Source organism: Molossus molossus, unplaced genomic scaffold (assembly GCF_014108415.1).
Source record: "Molossus molossus isolate mMolMol1 unplaced genomic scaffold, mMolMol1.p scaffold_m16_p_19, whole genome shotgun sequence".
NCBI classification, from domain to species: domain Eukaryota; kingdom Metazoa; phylum Chordata; class Mammalia; order Chiroptera; family Molossidae; genus Molossus; species Molossus molossus.
Window position 1 is genome coordinate 24,492,334 of NW_023425354.1, and position 27,188 is coordinate 24,519,521.

At 47.2% G+C, this 27,188-nt stretch overlaps 1 protein-coding gene across 2 annotated transcripts in view; it reads left to right on the forward strand.

Moving 5' to 3' along the window:
- CA10 (carbonic anhydrase 10) overlaps positions 1-27,188 on the forward strand; it is a 460,283-nt gene that overhangs the window by 324,297 nt on the left and 108,798 nt on the right. For both annotated transcript variants that reach the window (XM_036268332.1, XM_036268331.1), the window contains one exon: positions 22,854-23,039. In XM_036268332.1, the coding sequence (XP_036124225.1) occupies positions 22,854-23,039 (186 nt within the window). The remainder of the gene's footprint in view (positions 1-22,853; positions 23,040-27,188) is intronic.

The window sequence follows — 27,188 nt, forward strand, 5'->3', positions numbered from 1 at the left end:
AACGGATACATCGTCAGCACCCAGTAAATGTGTGTGGAACAAATTCAAGAACAGTCTCTGTATGTAACTATTTAATCTTGGATTTGATTCTCGCAGTGGGGTTTGAGGGGCTAATAGATAATGTTCCCTACCCCCCCCACACACACACACACACACCACACACACACCCCTTGCATCCTGCCTGGTGTAAACTAAGTAAGAGGTAAATTCAGCTGTCGGATGTTTAGAGCCGAACATGTCGGTTTTCTTAATGATGAAGCTGTGTGGGAAGATTTGGCTAAGGTGTATTCCAAAGTAAATTCAAGTGAATTCTGAAACATCGCCCACCCTATTGCCTCGTATTGAACTTAACCTTCTAAACCATAGGCCTGACCTTAGAGGGGACAAGTCTTTACCATGGAGGTCTTAGAATGGTCACGAAAACCAACCAGAGTGCCCCCTCAGTGGTCAGGTCGTTCTGAGCAAAGAGGGAGACACCCAGCTTTGCAGACCCCTCCTGCCTCCTCCCTGGGGGGTTCATGCTCTTACAGACCCACAAGTGGATTCCAGGCCTCGGGGAGCACCCTTGTTTCCCATGTCCAGATGCATGAGGAGGGGCTCTTCCCAGATCAGACACATCTGGTCCAAGGCCTGGAATCCACTTGTGGGTCTGTAAGAGCATGGATATGAACCCCATCGTTGGGGGGGGAGGTCAGGTGAATTGGGGTACATGTAAGTGCTCCGAAACGTGCTATGAAAAGACAAGCTTTTATTAAGAACCCTCACCTACGCCTAGGCTAGCTGGCATCCGAATGTCTTTCCTCGCCTTTCTTTAAAAAAAAAACATCATTCATGTCTGAGAAAGCTGAGCTGTGGCCCGTGGGGCTGGACGAGGAGTCAGCCTCGGGTGAGGTGCCCGCCTCCCGCCTCCCGCCACCCGCGTTCTGTGGCCACCCCACTCAACACAACGGGACAGCCACACAGATTGATTTGCAGGCTGGAGGGGAGAAGAACTCCAATTAAAAATGTGCTAAAGTCCTTTGAAAATTCATAAGTAACAGCTAAGGATCTAGTCTTGCTTCTGTGCTGACAGTCTGACGGCTTCATTGGTTGACGCTTTTGAAAAAGTAACTTTCAAACTTGCATAAATGGCACCTTTTGTATTTTAAGTCACACAAGCATGGCAACATGATTATTCATGACTTTGGAGAATGTTCTTGACAACAAGGGGACGTGAATATCCTCAGCCCCATGCCAAATTAATCAGATACCCCAAGAATCAAAGAGAACAAACGAGCAGAGCCCCCTCCCCAGAGGAGAGGCAGGCCTGTGCTCTGCACTGTGCTGGGCCCCGGGTGTCGCTCATGAGACGACAGGTGTGGGTTTCTGGCTAGTGGCTGATAAAGATGCTCAGAGGCTGCTGAAGAGACAGGGCTCTGCCTGCAAACCAGAGGCCTTTGATTTGCTTTGTGTTGCAAGTAGCAACTGGACTTCTGAGCTTTCTGAAATGAGGAAGACAAAGTATCCAAGATGCCAGTAACATGCAGATGGGAAACCCAGCAGAATAAAACAGAGGTACAACTTTAAAATGATAGCTGCAATTCAAAGAAGGTCTACTACGTGCCCAACGCTGTGCAGAAGCCGGTGACGTGGGACCCTGAGGAAGGTACTATCATCCTGATTTTATACAGGGGGAAACTGAGGCATGGGCAGACTGAGCAGTGTCCCCACAGTTAAACTGACCGTAAGAACAGGATTTAGACCCAAGCAGTCTGGCTCCAAAGACCCGGTGGGCTCCTCCCATGATGCACCACCGCAGAAATCTAGCGACCTCTTCGCCAGGCTGTGAGGATGTCTCCTCTCTGAACGTCTGCTTTGCTCTTCTGCCTGAGAAGCCCACAGTTCCTGAGTTTACGTCCCTATATCTAAGAGACCAGCCCAGATTGAATCTCCAGGATCTAGTCCCAAAGTAGTAAGAAAGATGAGGCCCCAGCTTCAGTAAGGGATCCAGGCTTCATGAAGTCGCCTATGCCCGTGGGGGGGTTGGGGGGGCGGTTGTAGCTCAGACCTGGCATTTCTGCACACCAAGGATGCTCCCAGGGGCTCTGGCTTTACTTTGGTACAAAAATAGCCTTTGCTTATGGAAGTCCCTGCCTCCTCCCTAGTCTTGAAATCACAAAATCTGTCCCTTCCACCAGGTCATTCAGTAGACACTCCGTATGTACAAGGCCATAGGTTTAGCACTGTGCAACACCAACCCTGCCTCCAGGGAACATACAGCCTGATTGTACGGGTGTGCAAATAGCACAATGCACGCTGTGTGTGAGTGTTGTGTGTGCGAGCAAGCGGGGGTATAAATTGGAGTTTAGAGGGGGAATCACTCCCCCATGAAGCTCCCAGATGACAATGTTATTGTTGGTGAGGTAGAAAAAGCATAGTCTTCGGGCAGAAATCTGTGTTAAAACGCCACTCCATTCTGTGACCTGGACATGTCACTGACCCTGTTTGAGTCTGAGTGTCCTCATCTGTTATCTCACGTGACAGTGATTAGAATTAAATTGCGTGATTGTGTTAGTGGATCTAGTAGAAAGAAATGATTTCTTTTTCCCTCACCTCCTCCTCCCTGCTCCTTTGACAACTGTAGCTCTCACTTCGTTTTAACCTGCTCACCTGTTTGTGAGTCCGCCGCCTCGTCTTCCCCACTTGTGCATTTCTTAAAGATGTAGTCCATATTTCAGTCCCCCCGTGGCCTTAATTACTGAAACATGAACTGTTAGAACCGTGTATCCAAAACAACCAACTTTGGGAGACCTGATTTTAGATCACTTTTCACCCCATGTCACCCAATGCTTTCATTTCATAAGCCTGTGTTTATGCTCCTTTGCATGTATTTGCATATTTCTTTATACGTGTTTTTTATTTGTTGTGTGAGCATCTTAGTAGTAGCAGTAAGAGTAATACTACTAACTAGGTATTAGTGGTAACTAATTACTAGGACCTGATGCTTGTTAAGGAATTACTGTATCAGGCAATCTTCTAAGTATTTTTGCATGTATCACCTTATTTCGTCTTTACAACAAACCAGTAGCTATTGTCCTCCCCATTTTACAGATGAAGAAGGTGAGGCACAGAAAGGTGAAGTGGTGAGCGAGAATGAGAGCGAGGGAAAGAAGGAAGAGGGGTGGCCGAGCACCCCAAGGGGCCTCACGCGGGTGGGATCCCACCCTGGTTCTGCGACACCGTGGCCATGGACCAGTCGCTGAAGCTCTGGGAGGGGCTTGGCCCGCGCTGGGGAGCTGGGCTGCCTGCTCCCACGTAGAGCGCTCTGTCTGGGAGCCCGGGACAGCGGACACTGAGCACGACCTACACAGGACGAGGAGCCGTGGTGACATTCGCCAGCTCAGTGCTGGTCAAGGCTCACTTCGCTGGTTCCGCCCCCAGCCTTGCCCACTCCACCACCCAGGGCCTTGGCACACGGTGCATGCCCAGTCCTTGCTGAATGGACCAGCAGAGCCAGGGCTGAGTGTAGGGAGAATAAGTGACAAGTCTGGGACATGGGAGAACAGCCCCCCGTGACAAAAGGGGAGAGGTGGAACTTGAGAGAATTGTAAGGGTATGACTACTGAGTTTCATGGAAAGTGCGAGAACAAGCCCTGCCCAGTAGGCCCAGGACGATCCCTTGACTCCACCTCTAGGAGGTGCTGTAACAGGGAGAAAGCTTTTCAGTGGACAAGCCTGGGTTGGTGAACTAGTTTCATTACCTTCTTCCAGCTTCGTGATCCTGGGCAGATCAATTATTCTCTCCGGGCCTCAGTTTTCATATCTAAAGTAAATATAGTGTTAGTACCAGCTCGTCGGATTGCTGTGATGATTCAGTGAGATTCTGTGCTCAGCGCAGGGTCAGACACACAGAAAGGATCCAGTACAGTTTAGCAAATATTGGTACTAATGTTAGTATTAGTATTAGTGTTTGAATTAGATTAGGAGATATATTAGTCTTCCTGTTCATAGGATTCTGTGACCCTCCAAGCTCTTGGGGCCTTGGTATCTTCTTGGCTTTGGTTGGTTTAGGATTCTTTGTTCCTCAGTCGAGAACGCGGGATGTTATAGCCACACATGGTAAACGCAGGTAACTGATTAGAGAACGTGGAAGTCAGCCTCGAGAGCTTTTCATTTCTGTGGGGAAATGCAGTTTTACAATGTGCAGCCACTGTGCGTTTCTATGCATTAAAAACAGGCAGATGCGCCCGGCCAGTGTGGCTCAGTGGTTGAGCGTCGACCCATGCACCAAGAGGTCACTGGTTCGATTCCCAGTCAGGACACATGCCCAGGTTGTGGGCCCCATCCCCAGTGGGGGGCATGCAGGAGGCGGTCAGTTGATGTTCTCTCTCACCTATGTTTCTAACTCTCTCTCCTTCTCCCTTCCTCTCTCTCTAAAATCAATAAAAAATAAAAATAACAAAAAACAGACAGATGCCCCCAAATAGCTCTCGGGGAGGGAACACCACCACAAGGGCTATTTAAAAAGGGTTTAATCTCGGTCCTTACGAGAGCAGTGGAGATGCAGACCTTTAGATTTGGGAGGAGGGCCCACTAGATCCCGTCTAGCCTCCTGCACCAGATCCTTCAAGAACTGGCCTAAAAAACAACCCTCCGAAGGAGCAACTTCATGGCGTCAAACGATCGCGGGATAGATGCCCTCAAGTACGTGTGGACCCCGTTTTTCCACATTGTGATTTCACTGTTGTCATCTCTTGTACCCCAACCCCCCCTGGCCTGGGCTGAGCGTCTTGTTGACCAGATGCCTGAGGACACGCCGCTGAGCGCCCGGAAAATCGTGTTTAGGTTTTCCGCTGTATCGAACACGCTCGTTCTCCGGTTCAGCGGACGGGGGATTAAATGTGCACCCTTAACGTGCCAGGCTGCTCTCGCTGGACTCGGTCCAGCCTGCACCCACCCTCCTTGACATAGCTGCTGCCCAGCAATTCTGCTAGACTCCAAACAGACTTTCCTGAACACATTTCTCCCACAAACTCCCTCCCGGTCCCACTCACGGGTGGGGTCACAGGTCCCCTCTTATACATTCCAGGGGCACCCTTTGAAACCTCTGTGACAGCACGCGGCCGTGGGTACAGGATATGGATTACTGTCCAGTCCCCAGCAGCCTAGGAGACTCTCTCGCTCCTGTTTAGAGCTCTGGTCCTTGCACACTGCCTGGCACACTGTAGTTGCTTAAGAAATACTGGATGAACAGCCCAACTTGCCTACCAGGGGCACAGCCCAGCCTTCAGCGCCCCCATCTCCCTAGCCTGCCGTGGGTCCAAGGGAAGTCATCCACGCATTTGGAAAGACTATGAACAGGCTAAATGTTAGTCCTGCAAATACTGTTTTGTCATCGAGTTACCTTCACCAGTGGCAAGAGCCCATGGCATTCGAGACATGTTGTTATTAGAAGCGTATGAAGTTGTGTTTGTTTGTTTTAAAGCGTTGGAAAGGAATCCGCACATCCCTGCAGACTGCCGAGAGCCGGGAATGCCGGACACACACTGTGCTTCAACTGTTTTCCCTTCCAGTCTGACCATCTCCTCCGTTCTCCTCAGTGGTCCTTCCCTTTCTGCAAACATGATCAACTCTCAGCATTGCGTCTGGAGACAAGTTCGATCTGCTCGTGTTCCGGGAGGAAAGGGAGTACATATTAACAGGGTACGCGCCGAGTACTTGCTCCCGCAGAGCCTCCTGGGCTCCTCTGCCCATGCGCCGATAAGTGCTAGTAAAATTTTACTGTGACGTCGAGGCAGCAGCAATGCAGAGAAGGTCACTCCGATCGGTTTGGACATGATGTAGTGCCAGGAACTGAAATTTAGAGTCAGGGACCCCGACCTCATAAATGTCCCTCTGCCCATAAACACACGACCTCCTCCTTGCCGAAAAGTCGCCGCCAGCACTTCTGGCTGGCTGGCCTTATTGAAAGCTGAGCGCTAAGATCAATAGAGCAATATTTTATGAAATTCAATTTATCAGAAGATTTGATGCTTTAAAGATGATGGAATGTCTTATTTATTGGCAAGCGCTGAAACTTTGGGAGTGCTTGGTGTAGTGAATGCTAAAGCCTGGAGTTGATTTGAAACTTCCTGTCCTTGAAAGAAGACAGTGATGGACAGTTGCTTTTGAAAGCTGAATCTCAATCCGAAACCTACACAGCCCTGGTGCGAGCAAGCCAGGATTCCCCGCCAAATTGAAAGCACCCTTTGCAATGAGTTTTAAGCACCGCTTCTACCAAAAGCATCAGCAAAAACAGAAAACTAGTCTCTCTATATTATAAGTACAGCCTACAAAATGTTAGCCTTTAAGCTTAGTCTCTATGGTAACCTTCTCCCAAATGAATTTGCAACAAATTATCAGGTTAAGATTGAGGATCACTCAATGTCATGTGGTCAACCAAACTGGACCCTGGAACAGAAAAAGGTCACAAGTAGAAAAACTGATGAAATCCAAAGCAAACCTGTAGTTTAGTTGACAGCGATACACCCGTGTCAATTTCTTGGTTGTGCCAAGCATACGAGGGTTATGTAGGATGTTAACTTTAGGGAAGCTGGGTGAGGGGTATACAGGAACTCCCTGGACTATCTTTGCAACTTTTCTGTAAACTAAAAATTATTCCAAAGTATAAATTTTATGTAAAAAAAAAGTAAGAGGAGCAAATCCACAGGTCACTGAGGATGAGACATGAAGTACTAAAAAGAATGGGAGACGTAACCCATCCGAGGGCACGATTATGGACTCCCCCTCCTCTTAGCTGCCCTGTGATTAAGTTCTTATCGTACAGCATACTTACACCCTCTTCGTGCAATTGTGATGGTGATTAAATGCGAGAACTCATAAAATGAACTTGTGGATAGTAAATGTTCAGTGCACGTTAATTGAATTTAGTCAGTGGCCAAAAGCCAAAGAAGAGACTTTTTTTTTTTAGAATAGTGAGAAACCCTTGCCAAGGCACCTCCTGCAATTTGTGGACAACCAGGAGTCTCATTTCAAGGACAGGTCAGCAGACCAGCATTGCCAGTCATTGCCCATCAGGGTCCTCTGGCAAGAGTTTGCATAAGGTTGAACTTGGCACCATCCATTCTCACCGTAAGTAAGCACTCCCTGCTTAATGGACCATCGTCTCAGCCCTCTGACTCATGGGAGAATCCTCCCCACAAATTTATTTCCAAGTTACTCACATTAACAGAACCTTACTTTTGTAGGGAAGTCCCAGCATAGATAAGAATTGCTTTCAGGGAGAGAATCCCGATTCTGTCTGTAACATTTTCGCTTATTTCTGATGTTAGAGAAATAAAAGATAAGCAAACTGACATATTCATTTATCTTCCCATCTCCCTGGAAATAGATTGCCAGGCCAGTTAAATGTCAGTTAAGGAGACTACAGCTCAGAGAAGGTAAGCCACCTGCCAGACACCGCCCAGAGAGGAGCAGAGGAGTCAGAACTTGAGCCTGGCCCAGGCGCCGTCCTCTCTCCTGCTATGTCGCCTCTCGGGTCACGTTGAAGAATTCTGGTGACACTCGTCTTTCCTATTTGGGTTTTCCCTCCAAAGCAGAGCTTCCCAGTATGGCTGGCTAACATGTTAGAGGGTCATCTGCTCCCACGTGGAGACTTGTGAGATTCATTCCATCTCCCTCTACCTTGAAAAACAAAAGGTACCTTTCACTCTCGGGTGCACATGACGGAATCAAGCACTTCCAACAAGCCGGACTCTGGAGTCCTTGGTCTAAAAGGAGCTGAGGCCCCCATTGGGCTGGCTGCCCTTGGCCCCATCACCATGAAGTGCCTGGCGCCTCCTCCACTGCATGGGCACCCCTACATCAGCAGAGTTCCCATCACCCTTTCTTGCTTCTGAGGCTGGGTCCCACACCCTTTTGCTGCCCGGTGCTCATATTTTTCAACGGAGTCTTGTCTGCGTTACCAAATGACCCCCTGCCTTTTTCAGACTGGATTTCCACTTGGTACTGCTTCCCTACTAGTCAGCTCAGCTTCTTTTTTCAGCTATGATTACAGGGTTCTGACTCTCTACTCCTGGCTTTTCCAGATGTCCATCCATCGGGCTGGCTGGCCTGAGCCACTTGTCCTCCCAACCCTACCCCAGTGACCTCCCAGGCTCCTGACATTCCTGCTGGATTGCCTGAGCCTCAGACTCTCATACAGAAAGACACCACACACACACACACACACACACACACACACACACTCACGCACGCGTGCGCATGCACACGGGGCTGCCTGACTTGCAAGCACTCATTAGCATTAAATGCCAAGTTTCAGGAGTAACCAGCCTTCTTGGTTACAAGTAAATTGGAGATCACTGCATTAATGCAGTAATGGAAATATAATGAAGGAATTTATTGTCCCTGAAAGACAATATCTGCCACACAAACCCCATGGGGTGTCTCCAGACATTAAGTACAGCTCCACGCCGCTAATTCCTCTGGCCTGTAATTATCTCAGGAGGACCGTGACCCTGCAGTTCTCCCGATTAAAAGTATATTTCCTTACAAAATGAACTGCGCTTTATTGAATTGCATCATTTTGATCACTGGAAATTGACATATTGGGCTCATTAGCCAGGAAGTTGGATAGTTAATTTATGAGGTTTGCTCAGAGCCTGTCCCAGACCACTCATATAGGGAGCTAAACAGCCCACAATGAAATGGGAGAAAGTGCCTCTGACGGTGTTGCATTCTTTTCTCTCATTACAGAGATAATGAACAGAAAACTTCCCTGGTGCAGCTATTGCTTCCCCCCTCTCCAACCCCCCCCCCCCACCTCTAAATGATGGTGCTCTATAGCAGTCGGCTGCCATCTGATGGGTAAACACCTTATTCTGCTCATTAGCACCGTTTTTCGTTCAAAATGCTTCAACTGCCAAGATGAAAAGATGATCTGAGTCTTTGCCTTTATCTTTAATATTTAAAACTGTTCGCACAACCTTTTAAAAATCAAATATTGATGCTGCTACCTGTTGTTCTTCAAAGTGGAGCAATTATACTGCCGGCCCTTCATGGCAAGCCCATCGTGATTAGAAATGAGAATGTTCCGGAGATATTTCTCGCCCTCTCCGTGGCCTCCCCCTCCCGCCCGGGATAGAAAGCTGGGAAGAGCTTTTGGCTCTTATTAAGGAAATAGGCCGAGGCAGACACCCAGAAGCACCTAGTTGCGGGGAGGGGGCGCTGGTGAGGGCTACAGAAATTCAACAAGCATCCTCAAAGTAGATTCTGCAGGATGGTACAGCACCCTTGGAGTTTCATAGCCTCCTAGGCTCTCATCCGGTTTGCCCACAGGAGGCTGGCTTCCTTCCACCTCTGCAACCCAGATTTCTGGGAAACAGCAGTTCTGGGCAACGGCGTGGTTCCACAGTGCCCTCTAGTGGCCGTGCTCAGAAGCTATGAGCATCATGCCGTCTCCAGCTGCCTTCAGTAGTATCTCACTAAGGACCTGCAATAAGTCCAGGGACGGGGATATTGAGGTGAAGGAGACACACAGCCCGTCCTCAACGTCCTCATCGTCCTCGGAGGGAAAAACACATAGGCAGCTAATCACAAAGTAATATGCAGGTGGTATTCCACATGAGAAAGTTCAGGAAGTCGTGGGAACACAGGGAAGCATCATCACCACACCTGTGGGGTCTCCGAGGACTTTGAGAAGGTGGCCTGCAAGGATGAGCAGGGATTTTTCAAGTGGAGGAAGAGGCGCTGTAGGTCGAGGCCTGACGGGAAGGGCCTGCTGGGCCACTAGGAGGTCGTGGGCGTGAACAGGTAGGAGACAGCGGCAGGGGTTAGCTGAGATACTGTATGGCATCCGTGTTTACGGTGCTCATGTTCTTTCTCTGTTTTAACATCTCCTTGGGATGTCTTCTGCAAACAGTGGTGTGTATCATTTCACTGGTAGCATTTTCTCTCTCAAAGTCGGCGCTGTGGACAGTCTGTGGCAACTGAGATTTGCAAAAGTGCAGTAAAGAAGGGCTTAATTAGGTGGCGGCTGGAGGCCGGACGGCAGAGGACAGCACAACATGACCAGACAGAGTAAGAGGAAGCGGTGGCTGTGGAGACAGAGCAGGGGACAGATTATAGAGGCTTTTAGGTGGTGGCATTTATAATTGTTGAATGATTATATGTCAGAGACGGAGAGCTTCTGTGTGTGTGTGTGTGTGTAGGGCGAGAGAGAGAAAATCACCTGGAAGAAAGTAGTAAAAACAGGTGTTGCTGTATTTTAAATTCTTTGATCATAAAAGAGAAATAGGGAGATGACATAACCAAAAGCGCCATGAGATCACTTCATTGAATGAAAGTCAGTCCCGGTTTTCAGTGGACTGGGACGGAAGTGGGACGGGTCGGGTGTGTAAAAGGACTGCATGCCTTTTTTTTTGCTTCTGGGTTTGAGATCGTCTTCTGCTCATAGGACACAGGAGCACAGCATTGCACTGAGTTTGCTCTAATCGATCAGGCGCATATGCTCTCCTAGCATCAGCTGGATCAATTGTACAGAGAAGTCGGGAGCCATTGGATGCTTGTCAGGGATGGAAGGGAAGAGTACCGTTTGCTGCCCCATGCTGGACACCCAGAAAACCGGTTCAAAGATCCGCAGCAGGGGACCCCCACCCCACAGCACACAGGCTCCACCGCCTTCCCTCAGTAGCATTTTACTATATTAAGGTCATAAATTGGCTGATGGAGCTGTTGCTTTGGATCCATGAGATGGAATGTCAGTTGCATAAAACTGAGCCACACATCTCTGAGGTTTGGGTTATTGCGGTGTTTATCTTCTCATCCCCAAGGTGAGATTCCAGTTGGTGCTGTCAGCTGCTTACTCCTGTCACTGGGCTTTCCTTGGTTGCTGATTTTTTGGATTTTGTCCCTATTCGTCAGAGACTGGGGAAGAGGGAGAAGAGGGTTGACGTGGGTGGCGATGGTGGGGGTGGTGGTGATGACAGGAAGTAAGAGGAAGTTTGCGGGTGGGGCCCTCTGTGACGTTGACCTGTGGCAAATCGGGAGAATCAGTATAATAGGACAGAGCGTGCCAGCAGGAAGTTGGGGGGGGGGACATCTTGTCCTTTTCTAATGTGATTCCACATTGTATTGGGGAGAGTGGGACAGGTGTGACTCGGGCGCGTTATTTAACCTCTCGGAACCCGTGTTCTTTATTTGTAACACAGATAGTAAGACATCCTACTGCACAGGTTTTGCTGAAAAGCAAGTGAGATGAGCCACATAAAGCACCAGCAGGAGTCATCACACGACGGGATCTGGTACCGACCATCTTGGTTGCCTGTGCCACCCTACCCTTGGTTGCTCACGTTAAAACCACTCCAGGGCCCGACTGGCATGCCTCAGTGGTTGAGCGTCGACCCATGCACCAAGAGGTCACTGGTTCGATTCCCAGTCAGGGCACATGCCCAGGTTGTGGGCCAAATCCCCAGTGGGGGGCATGCAGGAGGAGGACAATCAATGTTCTCTCTCATCGATGTTTCTATCTCTCTCTCCCTCTCCCTTCCTCTCTCTCTAAAATCAATAAACAAACAAAAAAGAACCACTTCAGGAACACTGCCCAGTCGCTTCTGCCATTTTCTTTGCACACCTTGCATTTTCCCATCCCCAGGGCTTCGCTGACGCTACTCCCTGATCTGGGCGTCTCCGGATGCCCACATCCCGCCGTCTCCAGGGCCCGCGTCCAGTGCCAGCTCCTCTGGGAACCGCGGCCGGAGCTCGTGAGCGGAGCCTGCGCTCTCTCCTCCGTCCGCAGGCCGCCGGGCTCGCGCGTGTGTATCATCCAGCTCTGTGACCCGTTACCCTCACAGAGCCTCAGTTTCCTCATCCCAGTGGTGGCAGTAAAACCATCTGCTTCCTGGGCAGTGGCCAAGATCGGGCGGCCAACACACGCACAGCGGCAGCATGGGACAGGCTGGGGATGGCGCCGCGGTGGCCGCAGCAGTGTATCTGGATGTGACCTCTAGTCAGAAAAGGTCATCTCCTTGGTCGCTCGCTTCTGGAGAGGACGCATGCTGTTTCGACTCACCGGTGTCTTTTTTCGTGGTCACCGTCACCTGTGACAGGCTGTGGCCGTGGATGGCCACCGTGGCAGGGTGGGGAGGGTTCTGATTGGATTTGGGCTGTGAAGGATGTTTATCCCTTTCAGACCCTAAGCCTTCCTTCTGGGGCACAGGAAATGTCCGTGACCCTGGAGAGCCACCGAGAAATGCACAGGGTGGAAACGACAAAATGCGCCGTGTCCAATGCGCCGTCCCCGGCGCCTCCCACGGGCGCCCTCTGCGTGCCGCCAGTGGTCTGATCGGGACGTGAAGGTCACACCGACCTCCCAGGTTTTGTGTAGGGGTTTAAAGTGTTCATAAAGCACCCAAGGAAACACACAAGACAAACTGTTAAGTTTTACTTAAGCCTTAAATTATTTAAATAATATGAAATGAGTAAAATCATTGGTTGGCAGCGATGGCGCCACAGAGAAGTAGTACCTGGGCCTCACGCGGGGAAATCCTAATCCAGGACCACCGTGGGAAACCTCGTTCCCGACACCACTCTCTGGGGCCCCCACCTGCGCAGCGACCGGCAGGGCTGAGGTCTAGGCAAAGGGCCTCGGTACAACAACCGTGTGTAGCAAGAACGTGCCCGGAAGCCTGACGCAGCCACCTGCCCGATGTCCCCTTGAGGAAGGTGGAAGGCGAAGAGCATTCTCTCCACACAGCCCACACCTCTGCGGACCAGGCACCTTCTTTCATCCCCAGTCTTCGCTCCTCGCTCTTCGTCCCGCGGGTCGTAGCCAGCAGCAATCATGTCAAGAGACGCCTTGCTGCGGCGGTACTGCCTGGCGTCCCTGGAGTTTGCAAAGAAAGCATCCGTTGTTTGAAGAGTCAGTAGTACCACACACAGGTTCAATTTTTATCTCAATGATAATAATAGGATTAATGGCGTGATGCGCAGCGCAGGTGATCACTTCATCTGGTTTGTCAGTGTGGACTCCAACCTCGTCTCGTCACGGAGGAAGGCAGACTGGCTCAGATGGATGGGCTGGAGAAAGACTGGAATAACTCAGCATTGCTAAGAAAGAACCTCTATCCACCCTGCAGGGTTAAGAGTGGTGGGTGAGGTCTTGGAAGTGCTTCTTCGACCCTCCTACACAGCGCCATCTATGGTAACTCAAAGCACATTGCTCTGGTTGGGTTTCATTTTCTTCCCTCCCCGCATCTCAGCCACTTCCTTCCCAACACTCTCAACCCTAGAGCTCCAAATATTTATCATCCGCTTTCTCTGAAAGATGCAGTACCAAAATGTCTTCTCCCAGAGCCCCACATCCTCGACCTCCATCCCTCTCCTCAGTATCTAATCCCTTCCATTTCTAGTCACTGCTCTGAAATTTTCATAGCATAAAGCACCTGGGCAGGGGCTGGGAAGACCCCCATACCCACATGAACGACATCACGTAAACGCTTTGTCCTCATGTCGGGCTGAATGTTTTTCTGTTCTTCTATGGGTCATGGTATTCATGTATACACACCTTTAAGACTAGAGCATTTCTAACTCCCAAGTCAGTCTGCTGTGTACCCTCAACATACAATAATGTAAAGAACAAAACAAAAGAATAAGAGGAAGAAGATATGCGCATCATGGAGCAAGGAACAGAGTCAGCGGGTTGATTGCTAGGGTTGGGTTGGCCACTTACTTGTTGCACAATCCTAGACAAGTCTCTTGACCTCTCTGTGCCTCAGATTCCTGGTCTATTGAGTCAGAGATGGGGCTTGATTATCTCTGATAATCTAGAATCCACACTACCCTAATTTTGCCCACCCAGGTGTGTGCTGCACCGCAGTGAAGCCGGTGACTTGGCTGGTGGCTCGTCCTGGCCGTGATGCTCTGGAGTGCTTGTGGGAGCAAGCAGCCCACGGGCTTCTTGCATTCAAGCCTGTAGGCATCGACCCTTTGGCATCTCGAGCTCCGCTGCAGGAACCCAGACTGAGGGCTGTTCTTAACTCTCTTAGGCTCACTGATTACATTCAAAGAAGGCCTGTTACACACCACAGCAGAGCACTCAGAGACACATAATAGGAAAAGTGGGTGGCAAGGAAAGGACACCTAATTTATATGACATGGTTGTGGACCTTCTTCACTAGCTCTAGGCACGGAGCCAACATTGTGGCTCGGCCACCCAGGTGCGGAGCTAAGCCCCGGGGCGGCAGGTATGATCCATCTCCCACCTCCCAGCGAGTAGGGACCAGGATTTCCCCTGCTGTCCTGGATCGTAAACCCCCAAATTCAGGCAAGGCGTGGTCAAATTTAACCCCATCTGGTATATCCATGGGGACACCATACTTGAGTTTTAAGAGTTTATCCCCAATCCCAGAAGTTCCTTATAAACTACATGATTTCCCTACCACTGTCCGCCTAATTCCAACTTCTCTTTCAAGAGCTGTAGACTTTGGAATCAAACAGGCCTGGGCTGGAGTCTGGCTCTGCCGACTTCTAACTGGAAGGCAGAGGCATTTGGCTTTTTGAGCGTCCATCCTGCCCTGGAGAACGTGGGTAATAACCCTTCCTCACAAAGGCAGTGCAAGGATGAAATGAGGCTGCTAAGTACAAGGCCGGGAAGATATCACGGTCACTGCTGCTGTAGTGGATGTCAGGGTTACATCCGTCAGCCCAGTGTTCCCTCCGGTTATGGTATAAGACAATCTACGAAATAGAACTTTATCCTAAAGGCAAGAATGCCAACACTCCTGCGTTACAAGTGAACGGGGCCTGTGCCGATGCCATGTAGGAAAATAAGTAAGACCATGATCCAATGTCTGAATTTACTGAGAGGTCACTGAGACACGGAATGCAGCCTCTCCACGTGGTCTTTGAAGTTGCCCTCTGAGACCGTGGGAAGACCATGAGCTTTGGGTCGTAAAGACTGCTTTTGCCCAGCCGGTGTGGCTCTGTGGATTGAGCATCGTCCTGTGCACCAAGAGGTCGCTGGTTCAATTTCTGGTCAGGGACCGTGCCCAGGTTGCAGGCTCAATCCCTGGTGGGGGGCATGCAGGAGGCCTCCAATCAATGTTTCTCTCTCATCAATGTTTCCATCTCTTTCTCCCTCTCCCTTCTCCCTCTCAAAATCAATAAAACATATGTAAAAAAATAAAAATAAAAAGACTTCTCTTGAGTTTCTGTCTCGTCACCTGCTCCCCTTGTACCGATGAGTGGAGTTCTCAGCCTGTCTGCACCTAGAGTCCTGATCTACGGGATGGCACACCACCTGACAGTCCTCAGACTGCGGGTGTCCTCCACCCTGCCCGCCCTGACCAACTGTGTTGAAAATGCCAGTAGCCCTTGTGCAAGGCAGATGGCCATCTCTCTCCTTTCACACATTGGAATTCTGTTTCCTCTCCGCTACTCCATTTGTAGAGCTCCGCTTCCATTTAGCTCTGGGGGATTATGTCTGAGTACGTTCGAGTTGGACTTCCATGAAAGAGAATGTAATGGAAACCCCACATAAGCTTTGTATTACACCAAGCAAGTAACTACTTGTGGAATCTTGTGGAATTTCTGAAGGTGAGGGTTACTCGTGCTTAGCTCTCTGCAGTAAACATCAGCCCTACAAGTGCTATCTTCACTAAACCCAAAGATCTCCAGTATGTTTAATTTGCGAATTAGGTCTTTGAAGAAAAAAGTTGTAGCTCCTCTTTTTATTTCTTCCACCTGGACACAGGAAGTGAGGAAAGCATGAGGGACTTCCAGAATCGTCTCTGTGACTCTGTGCAGACGCAAAAATAGATTTACCTTGTTGTGCACATAGCTTTAAAAAAAAAATTTTCATTTATTTTAGAGAGAGAGGAAGGGAGAGGGAGAGAGAGACAGAAACATCGATGAAAGAGAACATTGATTGGCCGCCTCCTGCACGCCCCCCACTGGGGATAGGCCCACAACCTGGGCATGTGCCCTGACCAGGAATCGAACCGGCGACCTCTTGATGCATGGGTCGATGCTCAACCACTGAGCCACAGCAGCTGGGCTACACATAGCTTTTGACAAGAAAAGTTAAATTGGTTCTTGACAATTGTTCTATAATTCAGATGTACATTAGATGTACATTACTTCAAACTCACTCTCTTACTGTGTGATGAGGTTTAGAGAACAGTTTTAATACAGCTGACTTGTTAAATTATGAAATATTTTATAGAGTATATATGATTTACATATATCAACTTGTTATGTGTGATATCAGCACAACTGTTTGGTTAAGAGCTGTTTAAATAAGATGTAGTAAAGAAAGAAAATGGGATTTGAAGATAAGTATAATGGTTAATTTTATATATTAATTTGGCTGGACCATAGTGCCCCAGTATTTGATCAGACATTATTCTAGATGTTTCTGTGAGGGTGTTTTTGGATGAGATAAGCATATAAATCAATGGACTTTGCATAAAACAGTTCGCCCTTCATATAGTGGGTGGGCCCTTCCCAAGCAGTTGAAAGCCTGAATAGAACAAGACAGAATATGGAGCAAGAAGGAATTCTGCAGCAGGTGACCTTTGGACTTCTGCTGCAGCATTGGCTCTTCTCTGGTCCTCCAGCCTGCCAGCCCACCCTAAGATTTTGGACTCGCCAGCCTCCATAGTCAACTAGTCACTTTCTTTTTTCATATGTATATATTCTTTTTTCTTTTATCGATTTTAGAGAGAGAGCAATAGAAACATCAATGAGAGAACATCAATTGGCTGCCTCTTGCATGCCCCCCACTGGGGATCAGGCCCACGACCTGGGCATGTGCCCTGATTGGGAATCGAACCTGTGACCTCTTGGTACATGGGTCAACGCTCAACCACTGGGCCACACCAGCCGGGCAACAAGCCACTTTCTTAAAAGAAACTTCTTCCTATATGTATATACATATCCTGTTGATTCTGTTTCTCTAGAGAACCTCAACTAGTACAATAAATGATCCGAAACACTCCCAACTCTGAACCACTGTGGGGTTCCTGCACCATCAAACAGGAGTAAGAAAACCTGTGCTATTGCATTGTTAGGAAATCAGCTGTGTGATCTAATAACTTCCAGTGGTTAACCGCACAGGTTTTAGAGCCAGAGATGTGTGGGGTTGAATCCTGGCTTCCCCACGGATGGGCTATTTGCTGCTAGGCAGGAGAGTACCACAGAGGCCAGGGGGACGTGGATGCCCCGTGGGAGGCCGCCACTTTACGTGTGGGGTTAGCCCAATATCTCCCCGTGTGAGAGGAAGCCAGTGGCGTGAGTCCCAGTAGCACACTGTGTTCGGTGCTGGGTTTTGGAGGGAGAAACGGTGAGCATTCATTCATTTGGGGTTCAGAACTTAGCGCCACATCCCGCACAGAGTACGTATTCATACCAAGATGGCAGCTGTTACGAACAGGGTTGTTGCTGATTTTCAAAGACTGGAAATTCTCCTGACTTTAAAAACACACTGGGCACATTTATTTTCCTCTGATACAGCAGTGTCACCAGAAAGAAAGAGGAGATGAGTCCATTACTAGGAGGTCCTGGCTGCTGCGAAGATTTTTATGCTAAATGTCCCTTTAGGAGATTTTTAAAAAATGTTCATACTTAATATTTTTCAAACCTGCCACTTACTGTTTCTTACTATTGAAAAACCTACAGCTTTTCACTAATTATACCTGGTTATTAAAATTTCCTGCACAATACCCACGTAATGTGCAGTTTCCACTGTACCGTGTTGATGTCATTCTTTTCTTGTTTTATACATTTATATTTTTTTCAAATCTTCCCTTATTAAAAATAATGCTACTGTAAAAAAGGTAACGTCCATTGACGTGCAGTCTTGACAGGCGTATCGGTGGGGCATCTGTCACCTGCTTCCCTCCGTATACACAGCCCCACCCAGTCTCACACCAGTGTCTGCAGGTCGGGAAACGGGGACTTTGCTGACCTTCAGGTTTCTCCAGGCCTCTTCCTGGGATGAACTGCATCAGCTGAGTGTTCACTCCTGTCCTCGACATTCCTGGGGAAGACCCGCTGCCTCGCCCCGTCCCGACTCTCCAGACAGGAGAAGACAGGAGAGCCCCTGCCGTCCCCTCCACCTGCAGTGAGCTGAGACACTTGCATGCGCTCCCATCGGGATCATCAGACTTAGAATGGGAACACCTGGGCTTGCCCCGCGGCCAGCCCTGCGATCCCGGAAAAGTCACTGAGCGTTCCCCAACCGCACTCCCTTCCCTCATTGGTAAAGTGGGCATCAGGTACACCTCTCCCTCGTGGGCGTTCAAGTAAAACCGAAAGGAGAGCTGGGAGGCAGCGGAGGCAGCCCGGGGACCCCTGCGTGCGCTCTGCTTCTGGTCTGCATCCCGCGACTTTTCCAACGCGCTGTGCGCCAAAGTAGTTCATTGGAAACACAGTAATTAGCATCACAGACGAAATGACACTGCCTCAGTGTTAATGACTACAGTGCAGATGTACCATTAGATATCATACATAATGTTGTCAAGCCTTTATTTTTAAATTAAAATGCAACAAACCATAACCTGGCTGCACAGCTCTTTTTGATTAATACAAATTAATGTTATTTTGGTGTCTAGGGAAAGGGTGGGGGTGAGGGGAGTTGCATCTGATTGTAAGAACGCGTAGGCAAATGGTAGAATTTCAGATGGATGCTCCATCGCTTCCTTCCCCCACTCTGGGCTCTTCATAGTGGAGAGTGTGAGCTCCATGAGGGCGGGGGCATGCCTGGTATCACTGCACACAATTCCCCTTCGGTGCAGTCACATGCTTATTTTATGAATTACTGACACAGGAAGGGAGGAAGGGAGGGAGGGAGGGAGGGAGGGAGGGAGGAAGGAAGGAAGGAAGGAAGGAAGGAAGGAAGGAAGGAAGGTAGGTTGGTTCATGTAAGCAGAAGGGGCCCAGAAATGGAGTGGAGAACCGAAAGGCACAATGTTTTATTCCTGATTACCCTGGTTTTGTGTTTGCTTCATGGCCTTCCAACTGATCTTGAATGCATCTCATGCCCGGAGTTTTCAAATCTGAAATGAGAGACAAGTGACTCATACAATGCAAACGTCAATTGAAGTGCTTCTTTGTGAGGCTTAGCAAGCTACACTACCCTCCCCCCCCACCGGGCTCCGGGGAGTATGGGCGGTCAACATGGGTCCTTCAGCATCAGCGAGGCACCCGTGCAACAGGTCAAAATTAAGGGAAGGAAGAGAATGAAAATTGCATGTTTTACTTATTTAATTCTCATCACAACCTCATTGGGGACATTTTTTCCCAGTTTTTTATTGTGATAAAATACACATATAAAATTGACCATTCTGACCACTTTCCGTGGCCATTTTAGTGGTATTAAGTACGTTCATCTTGTGCAACCATCCATCCCAGAACTCTTCATCTTGCAGAACTGAATATTTAAGCCCGTTAAACAACAACACCCCGTTCTTCCCTCCCTCCAGCCCCAGACAACCACCATTCTACTTTCTATCTCTGTGATTTTGACCACTCTTGGTACCTCACAGAAGTGGAATCATTTACATTGAAATCCATTACTGGTAAGGAGTAGATGTACTTCTATCATGTTGACGTTTTCTACATGCCTCGTAGCTTTTTTATCCCTCGTTTTCATGGGGGAAATTATTTTATCTCTCCATTACAGTTAAGGAAACTGAGGCGTCAAGAAATTAACTGAACTACCCAAGGTGACCGAGAGGCAGATTGGGGATCTTTTGACTCAAGAGTTCTTGGTTCTCCCATCGGCTATGTGCTAGTGTGTTTTCTAAGTATTGCGAAAATGCAGACAAGCAGACAACCTCATCATTGCCTTGACTCTGCGGGCAACAGTTTTGCTAGGACCATTAAACAGACACAGATGAAGGGATTTCTAGACGTGCAGGGAAGCCCAAGACACCTGCCCAATGGACAGAGCATACGTCCTATAAGAATTCAGAGCAGCTTGCTCAGGCTGCCTTGCTTACCACAGGTGTCCATGGTGTTCAAGGTTGAATCACATGGTTCTGTTCTTCATGTCGTTTAAAGAGGATTCCGGAGAACCAGCCCTGCTCGATGGGATCTGCTGTCCACAGCAGATGGGTGTGGCTTCGGATTGTAAACTCTGTAGTAAATGTGTACACCATTGCACCCAGAATTTGCCTAGTGAAATAGCCCTGTTTCAGTACGACTTTTATCTGTAAGGATGCTCATGCCATTATTTTTGCACAATAGTGGAAGAATGGAGGAGACAGAAAGATTCAATAATAAGTTATATATTTTTACAGTGGAATATTGTACAACCACTTCAAAGTGATATTGCAGAAGAACAATTAATAATCTGGAGATATTCATGTTAGTAAAAATAGTATATACTATATTTATGTTAACATTACATTAATATATTACCTATAATTATATGTATTTATACATAAAATCACATACTTGAAAAATAATTTATCTGTTTATATTCACATATAAAATGATTATTCACATTATTCATATAAAATGGTAATTATTGGGTAAGTGGTTCTGGGTGATTTTTATTTTCTTGAGCTGTTCTGTATCTTCTTAACCATAAGGCCTGTATATTATCCTAGTAATAGGAAAAAACATTTTACTTAAAGATGGATGCAATGTCAAACACAGACGAATCCCTAATCATTTTACTGCAAAGAATTCGTGAGTTGGGACATGAAAAAGATAAGTTCTCATTATCTCATACTGACTATATATTTATTTGAGACTGGAAAACCGGAGTGGAGTCCTTGACAGGAGTCTTTTGGTTGCAAGGAATAGATAACTTAAGGAAAAGACTAATTTTTTGTTAAAGTACCTGAGAAAGCAGAGCTCAGGTCTCGTGAAGGAACCGGAACAGGAGGTGCAAAGGGTTTCTGAAGATCAAGTAGTTCTTTCCAGCCCTTTCTCTGTCTGCATGGTTTCCTCTGTCACTGTTGGCCCCTCTCCTTCTCTTCCTCGGGTCTGGCTGCAGCTGCCTTGTGTGGCCCCACGTGACCTTGCAGCTCAGGTGCTCAGCAGAGACTGTCCAGAGTTTCTTCTGATAGTTCCAGATTCACAGGAGCGAGAAGATGGTTGACTTCATGGATCTCGGTTAACTTTTGCTACATAACAATCGAACCCAAAACTTAGGGACTATCAACAGCCTACAGGTCTGTGGGCATGTCTTCAGGTGTGGGCCAAGCTAAGCTGATTCGGGCCGGCCCAGTCAGCTTGTGGATGGTCCATGGGATGGCCAGGCTAGAATGGCTTCCCCTGGAAGGCTCTCCTCACTGTGGTGTCAGCCTCCAGCAGCCTAGCTCAGGCTTGTTTGCTTGATGGTCTCAAGGTTCCAAGAAGGAGGGAGAAAGCATGGAAGGCCTATAGAGGTCCACCCTCAGAACTAGCAAGTTACATCTACTCCATGCTATTGGCCAAAGCAAGTGACAAGGCCAGCCCAGGTTCCAGGGGTGAAGACACAGACCCCCTACCTTGATGGGAGCAGCTACAAAGTCACATTGTAAGGTGTGCAGAGGCAGGGCGGGGAAGAATGCTGGCCATTTTTGCAATCTGCATATAATCTGCCAGGATCCCAGGCTGACACAGGCTCTGTCCTATAGCTGCACCACATTTACCTGTTTCTTCATCCCCTGCTTGGTTGATACAGCAGGGGAAGAGAGAGACTAGAGTATTGTGCATATACTTTTTATTGTTGCAGCCTGGAAGTGACACGTGTCATGTCCCTTCAGAGCCCATGAGCAACACCAGTCACCTGAGGTCCACTGTAGGGCAGGGTGGCAGAATAATGAGTCAATGGAATATTTGGTGAGCATTGCTGTCTCTGCCACAGTGAGCATTCTACAGAGCTAAGCTAACCAGTCATTTGCAAGACTAGTGTCAGAAAGGGCTACAAAGGGGTCAGAAGCCATGTGAAGCCCTTAAAAAATCCATAGGGCAGAAGGCTGGGCCCGAAGGAGTCAGAATAAGCAGAAAGAAAATGGAAGTAGTTCTGCATCCGATAGCCCAGAAGCATTCCATCCAGACCCACTCAAAGTCTTCTTTAAGCTTCGATCTGCTCCTAGAACCAAGTCAACCCAGAAGACTAAGGCAGTAGAAGTCACAGGTAGGAATCAGTGTTCTAGAACCAAGTGCTGAGAGATGCTCAGGTGATAGGATAATGAAGCTGAACATCAAGTTCAAAGAGGAAAGGGGGAGAAGGAACACCATGCTTGGTAAGGTTAGCCTCTTGCAGAGGCTGAAGCAAGATGGACTAGGAGTGAGGAGTAGGTCTGGGCATCTCTGAAAGGGAAAGCTTGTATGAATCTCTTTAGCTTAGGACTGAGGAAGGATCAGGGCTCTCATTCTGTGCAGCATCTGGTTGCAGAGGTGAGAGAGGGACCTAATCAAGATGCATCAGAAACTGCAGACCTAAGCCTTCAGTCTCCCAGGAGGGTTTGCTCCTGTTCATCTGTTTCCGCTTCCTTTCTCATTTGGCTTTGGAAGCATCTCCCCCTAACTGCTTTCTCCAATTTCTCACACCTGAAATTTGAACTTTTGCAGCATCTTTACATTCCAAATATTGAGGGTAAGAAGACTAGTTAATTGTTATAGGGTGTAATGTCCAAAATATTAGTCACAGTTGATGAGGTCTCCTTTGAATTTCTATCTCAAATTTCTAAATGATAATGTGGTTTATGCTGTACAGAAAGTACCACTGAAGCTAGGGAGGGCAGGAAGGCCCTCTAGGGAGCAACTAATGTCCTCTCTCTCATTCGGAGGAAGCTAAAGGCATGGGTCTAAGCGCCATGCTGGGTTTGGTGAGAAGCAGGAGGAGAGCCTTGGTTGACCTGTTGCCCATTGCCTTGCAGGTCAGTGGGACCATGTACAACACTGGAAGACACGTGTCTCTGCGCCTGGACAAGGAGCATTTGGTCAACATATCAGGAGGACCCATGACATACAGCCACCGGCTGGAGGAGATCCGGCTACACTTTGGGAGTGAGGACAGCCAAGGGTCAGAGCATCTCCTCAATGGACAAGCCTTCTCTGGGGAGGTAGGTGGGTTTGTTGAAGTACAAAGGTTAAATGCTAATTAATGAGATTCGGTGCCTATTTCTATCCATGGTGGGATAATTGATGGAAAGATTTCTCTTGAATCTATGAAGCAAGAAGATCTGTACCTTCTTTCTCCATCTGTCTTTTGCAAGTTGACGTGGAAGTCTGTAACCAACTTCCTGTGTTTACCAGGGAAGGCCACAATGAAACTGGATATTTCCTTCTGACTCATTGGTGCACCTCTCTTGTGACTCATGCCCTAGGTTATCTCTAGAGCATTATTTCAACCCAAACCCTTACCTTTCCAGCACACCTTCACTTACTTCTCTCTGGGCAATCAGCCTCCCGTTTGTCATATGATAGAGTCGATTCCGTAATTCTCCCTTCTGGTAGAATGGGTCTCATTTGCACAGAACTATAATTTACTGTGAAATAAGTGTCAGGCAGCTAAATAGTCACCATTAATGATGAGTGTCACTGGATGCCACCATCAACCCAGACAGAACTCAAGCCGCAGCAATGAGCCAAACCACAGTCTCAATTATAGGGTGAGAGCTACAGTGTAAGCAGATGGCATCTGTGTTATGACATTTGACAAGCAGAGTGTATTTTATTTGACCTCTTTCACCTCTCTTACACTTGAGAGTGGTTAGCAACGAGGGGCCAGGGTGCTTATATGCTAACTATCCTGTAACTAGGTTTAAGAGTCCTCAGTAACCAATGGTAAGATGGATTTGAAATAACAAAAGTATGTATCTCATTAGTTTGGTCTTTTTAGTTATTTTAATCAGGATCATGTTTGAACTTGGCATTGTTTTTAATATCATAAGACAATCACTGAGAAAGAAACGCACAACTTTAATGAGTCCAGTGGCCAGATTTTAATAATTGTCCAAAATGCATCACCTGAGAACCTTCCTAGGCATTCTGCTAGTAACCAGAAATACAGAGCTTGAAACAAACAAACAAAACCTCAGGGCGCCTCTCACAGAGGAGCCCAAAGAGTGTTGTCTTCGGATCATTCAAGTATCACGTCAGGCTGTCATGGAGATCTACAATGGCCCCCGCCAACTCAAACGAATTGACAAATTTTACTTGAAGGGGTCAGGGGAAGCTTCACCTTGGAAATGGGCTAAGAGAAGCAGCGAAGAACAATTTTAAAGGCATCAGGTTTGAAGTAAAAGAAACCTGAGTTTGTACCTCCTGCTTTGATACACACTAATTGTGTGATCTTGTGGGGGCTACTTGATTTTTCTAAGGCTGAGTTAGACAGCCCTCAAGGTCCTTTGGAGAATTAACTGGGAGTCCAGATGTGAGGAATACTAGTACTCAATAGTTGATAGACAGCAAAGGTAAAGCAGGAAATGAGAGACTACAAAGGCACCAAGACAGGTCAGGGCACTGTTACTGGGGAAACTGCATGTAGATTTCATCCGTGATCAATCAGTGATGACCGGGTAGAGGACAGGGGTGAGCAGGAATGTGGGTCTACTTCCTGAATCTGCAGCAGAAATTCTAGGCTTATTAGAGATGTCTGCCAAAGGCACTGTAATGGGAAAATTCAAGTTACAGATTCTAAACTAGAGTAAAGCGACAAGTCATGAATTGAGAGTGATTGGATACTGCCACTCTGAATCAGAATATTCAAAATTAGATAAACTCATCCTTTTAAAAACACATGTTATTTTAAGGGTTGTGATCATTCCATTTGCTGACGTGGTTGCTCATGTATTTGTTGGCTGTTATTTCTTTGTTGTTCTCCCCCAATGTACTATGACATTCCGGTGCCTATCCCACGATTGCCTCAGAGTAAAAATGAACTTATGAAAGAATGTATTCAGTGAATGAATAAGTATAGACGGTTACTTTGCAAACATCTTTACAGTGTAGAATTCCTCAGAGTTGCTTGTTTCCTCAATATGTAATAAGGTGTAATTTATACGTGAACTACAATTTTGGAGTAAATGAACGCTTTCAGAATCCTTAAGGGAAGCATATAACACCTTGATCTGTCAATGTGTTAATTTTCCTAGACCTACCTCAGACCCCATGTAGCAGACACTCCAAGGAATCATATTTTCAAAGTTCCCAGGACAGTCTGATGATGAGATTTGTGAAGCACTCCCTCAATAGTGCATTATTAAGTATTCTCAGTGAAGAAAGCCTTTGCAAGTCAGAATTAACTGAGATCATTGTCAAAATATTTACATTTGAGTTCTTCTCCCAAAGCAACTGAATCAGTCTCCAGGAGTGGGGTCCAGGTATGCGCATTTGTAAAAATCCCCGCAAGAGATTTTGGTTAGGGATCACTGTGCCAGTTTCAACTCAGGCTCTACCTGAATTATCCCAGTTTTTTTAAAGCAATAAAGTCATAAGACACAAAAATTGAAACAGGGCATCCAGAGGTAATTGCCTCAGGAAATGGCAAAGCTGGGTGCTTTCTAGATTGATGGGATTTGGAGGAAAGCTTTTCCTGCAGGGTAGCCACACACACATCCATTGCTCCAAGGCAAACTTGAGCATCAGCCTCAGCATAAATACACTTAGAACTTGCCCTGGCTAGACCATTTCAGCTGTATCACATTTCTTTCTGAGCCCCTCCTTCTCGGTGTGAGTGGTCTCAGTATAGACCGGTCTATAAACTGGTGTAGGTTTAAGTGCAAGAAATCATGATGCTGGAGGCCCCTAAACAATGTCATATGGAAAGCAGCTGGATAGGCATTTGGCCTTTGAGTTATAAAAGGGCTTTAGTGAGCAAGAAAAGTTTGGCATCTTCTTTGTGGTATGAGAGAAAAGACCTAGAGTCAGTGGGTGGAAGTTCCAGAAAAACGGAGTTCAGCCGAATGTATGTTCTAACTATGAGAGCTATCAATCGATGGAATGCGTGTGCCTCTGAAAATAGTGAATTCCCATCACTGGAAGTATTAAGCATGGAATGGAATCCGAGGACTTCATAAAAGTGACTCGCATCCTTTTACTTTTAAGATACCTTCTAATGCTGAAATTCTACACAATCTATGATTTCCTCATAGAAAATATCCTCCAGTTGGATTCCACCAATGGTTGGCCCCAGTTAAAGTAAATCTATTCCATCCTGTAGGTTAACATTTTTATTTCGTGCTCTCTTCGTAGCCACCATTGGCCTTTGTTTTGGGGTCTCCACTGAGAGGACCCAAGTAGGACCCAAGCATCAAGTGTGTTTATTGTGTTGACAATGAATAATCGCATTGCCATCTGCCCCATCTATCATCGCTGATCGTGATAAGTCCATTAATGACAGGCATTTTCCTTGGCACAGTGCAGCAGTCGTTATCTGAAGAGCTGTAGATGAATTGCTGCCTTGTCGCGTGAGGTTATTGTAATTGATGGTAATCATTTGCTTTGTTTTATAAAGCTGCGTGGATGTACGACACAGTCAGCAACTGCGTTTTTATAAAAATTATTCATGTCCTACACCGAGAACTCCTGGATGCCTTGTTGGGGGTTGGTGATAAATGAGCATATTCAGGGATTCAAATGTCTCAATATTTTTTAAGAAGGGAAAATTAACTGTTTTTAATAAGTAAGACCCTTAGCTTGCTAATCATGTCTAAGTGGTTAGATTAATGTCCGGTATAAAGTAGGGTGTTTATGAAAAGAAGCAAATACATTAACCAGGCAAAAGATAATATTCGAGAAGAATCATGCCTGTGGATTAAATTGCAGTAGGGAGGCCAGACAAGAAAGATCTTTCTTATTTGAGGGAAATTGGAAATATTCATTTTAAGAACCTTCCTCAAGTTCTTCTTTTCAAAGGGGTTAGGAGGAACACTGAGAATTACACCAGCCAGTTCACAGGGCACCTGCTCCAGAGCCTCCTGTTTATTTGATCCACTCTTCACATGGCTATTGTGCATCTGCTCCACAGCCCACCTCCTGCCCGAGAAGCACGGACTATACAAGAAATAGACGGCCCGGCCACTGTCTACATGCTTTGCAACTTACTTTCATTCATTGATTCATTCAGTTAACAAATATTGGTTGAGTGCCTACCATGCGCTGTACGGTGACTAAAATAAGGTACTTAGAGTCTAGTGAGGGTAGACAAATAATTAACATAATAAAGGAGTAAATGTATATGCTAAGTTAGAATATGATAAATGCTATGG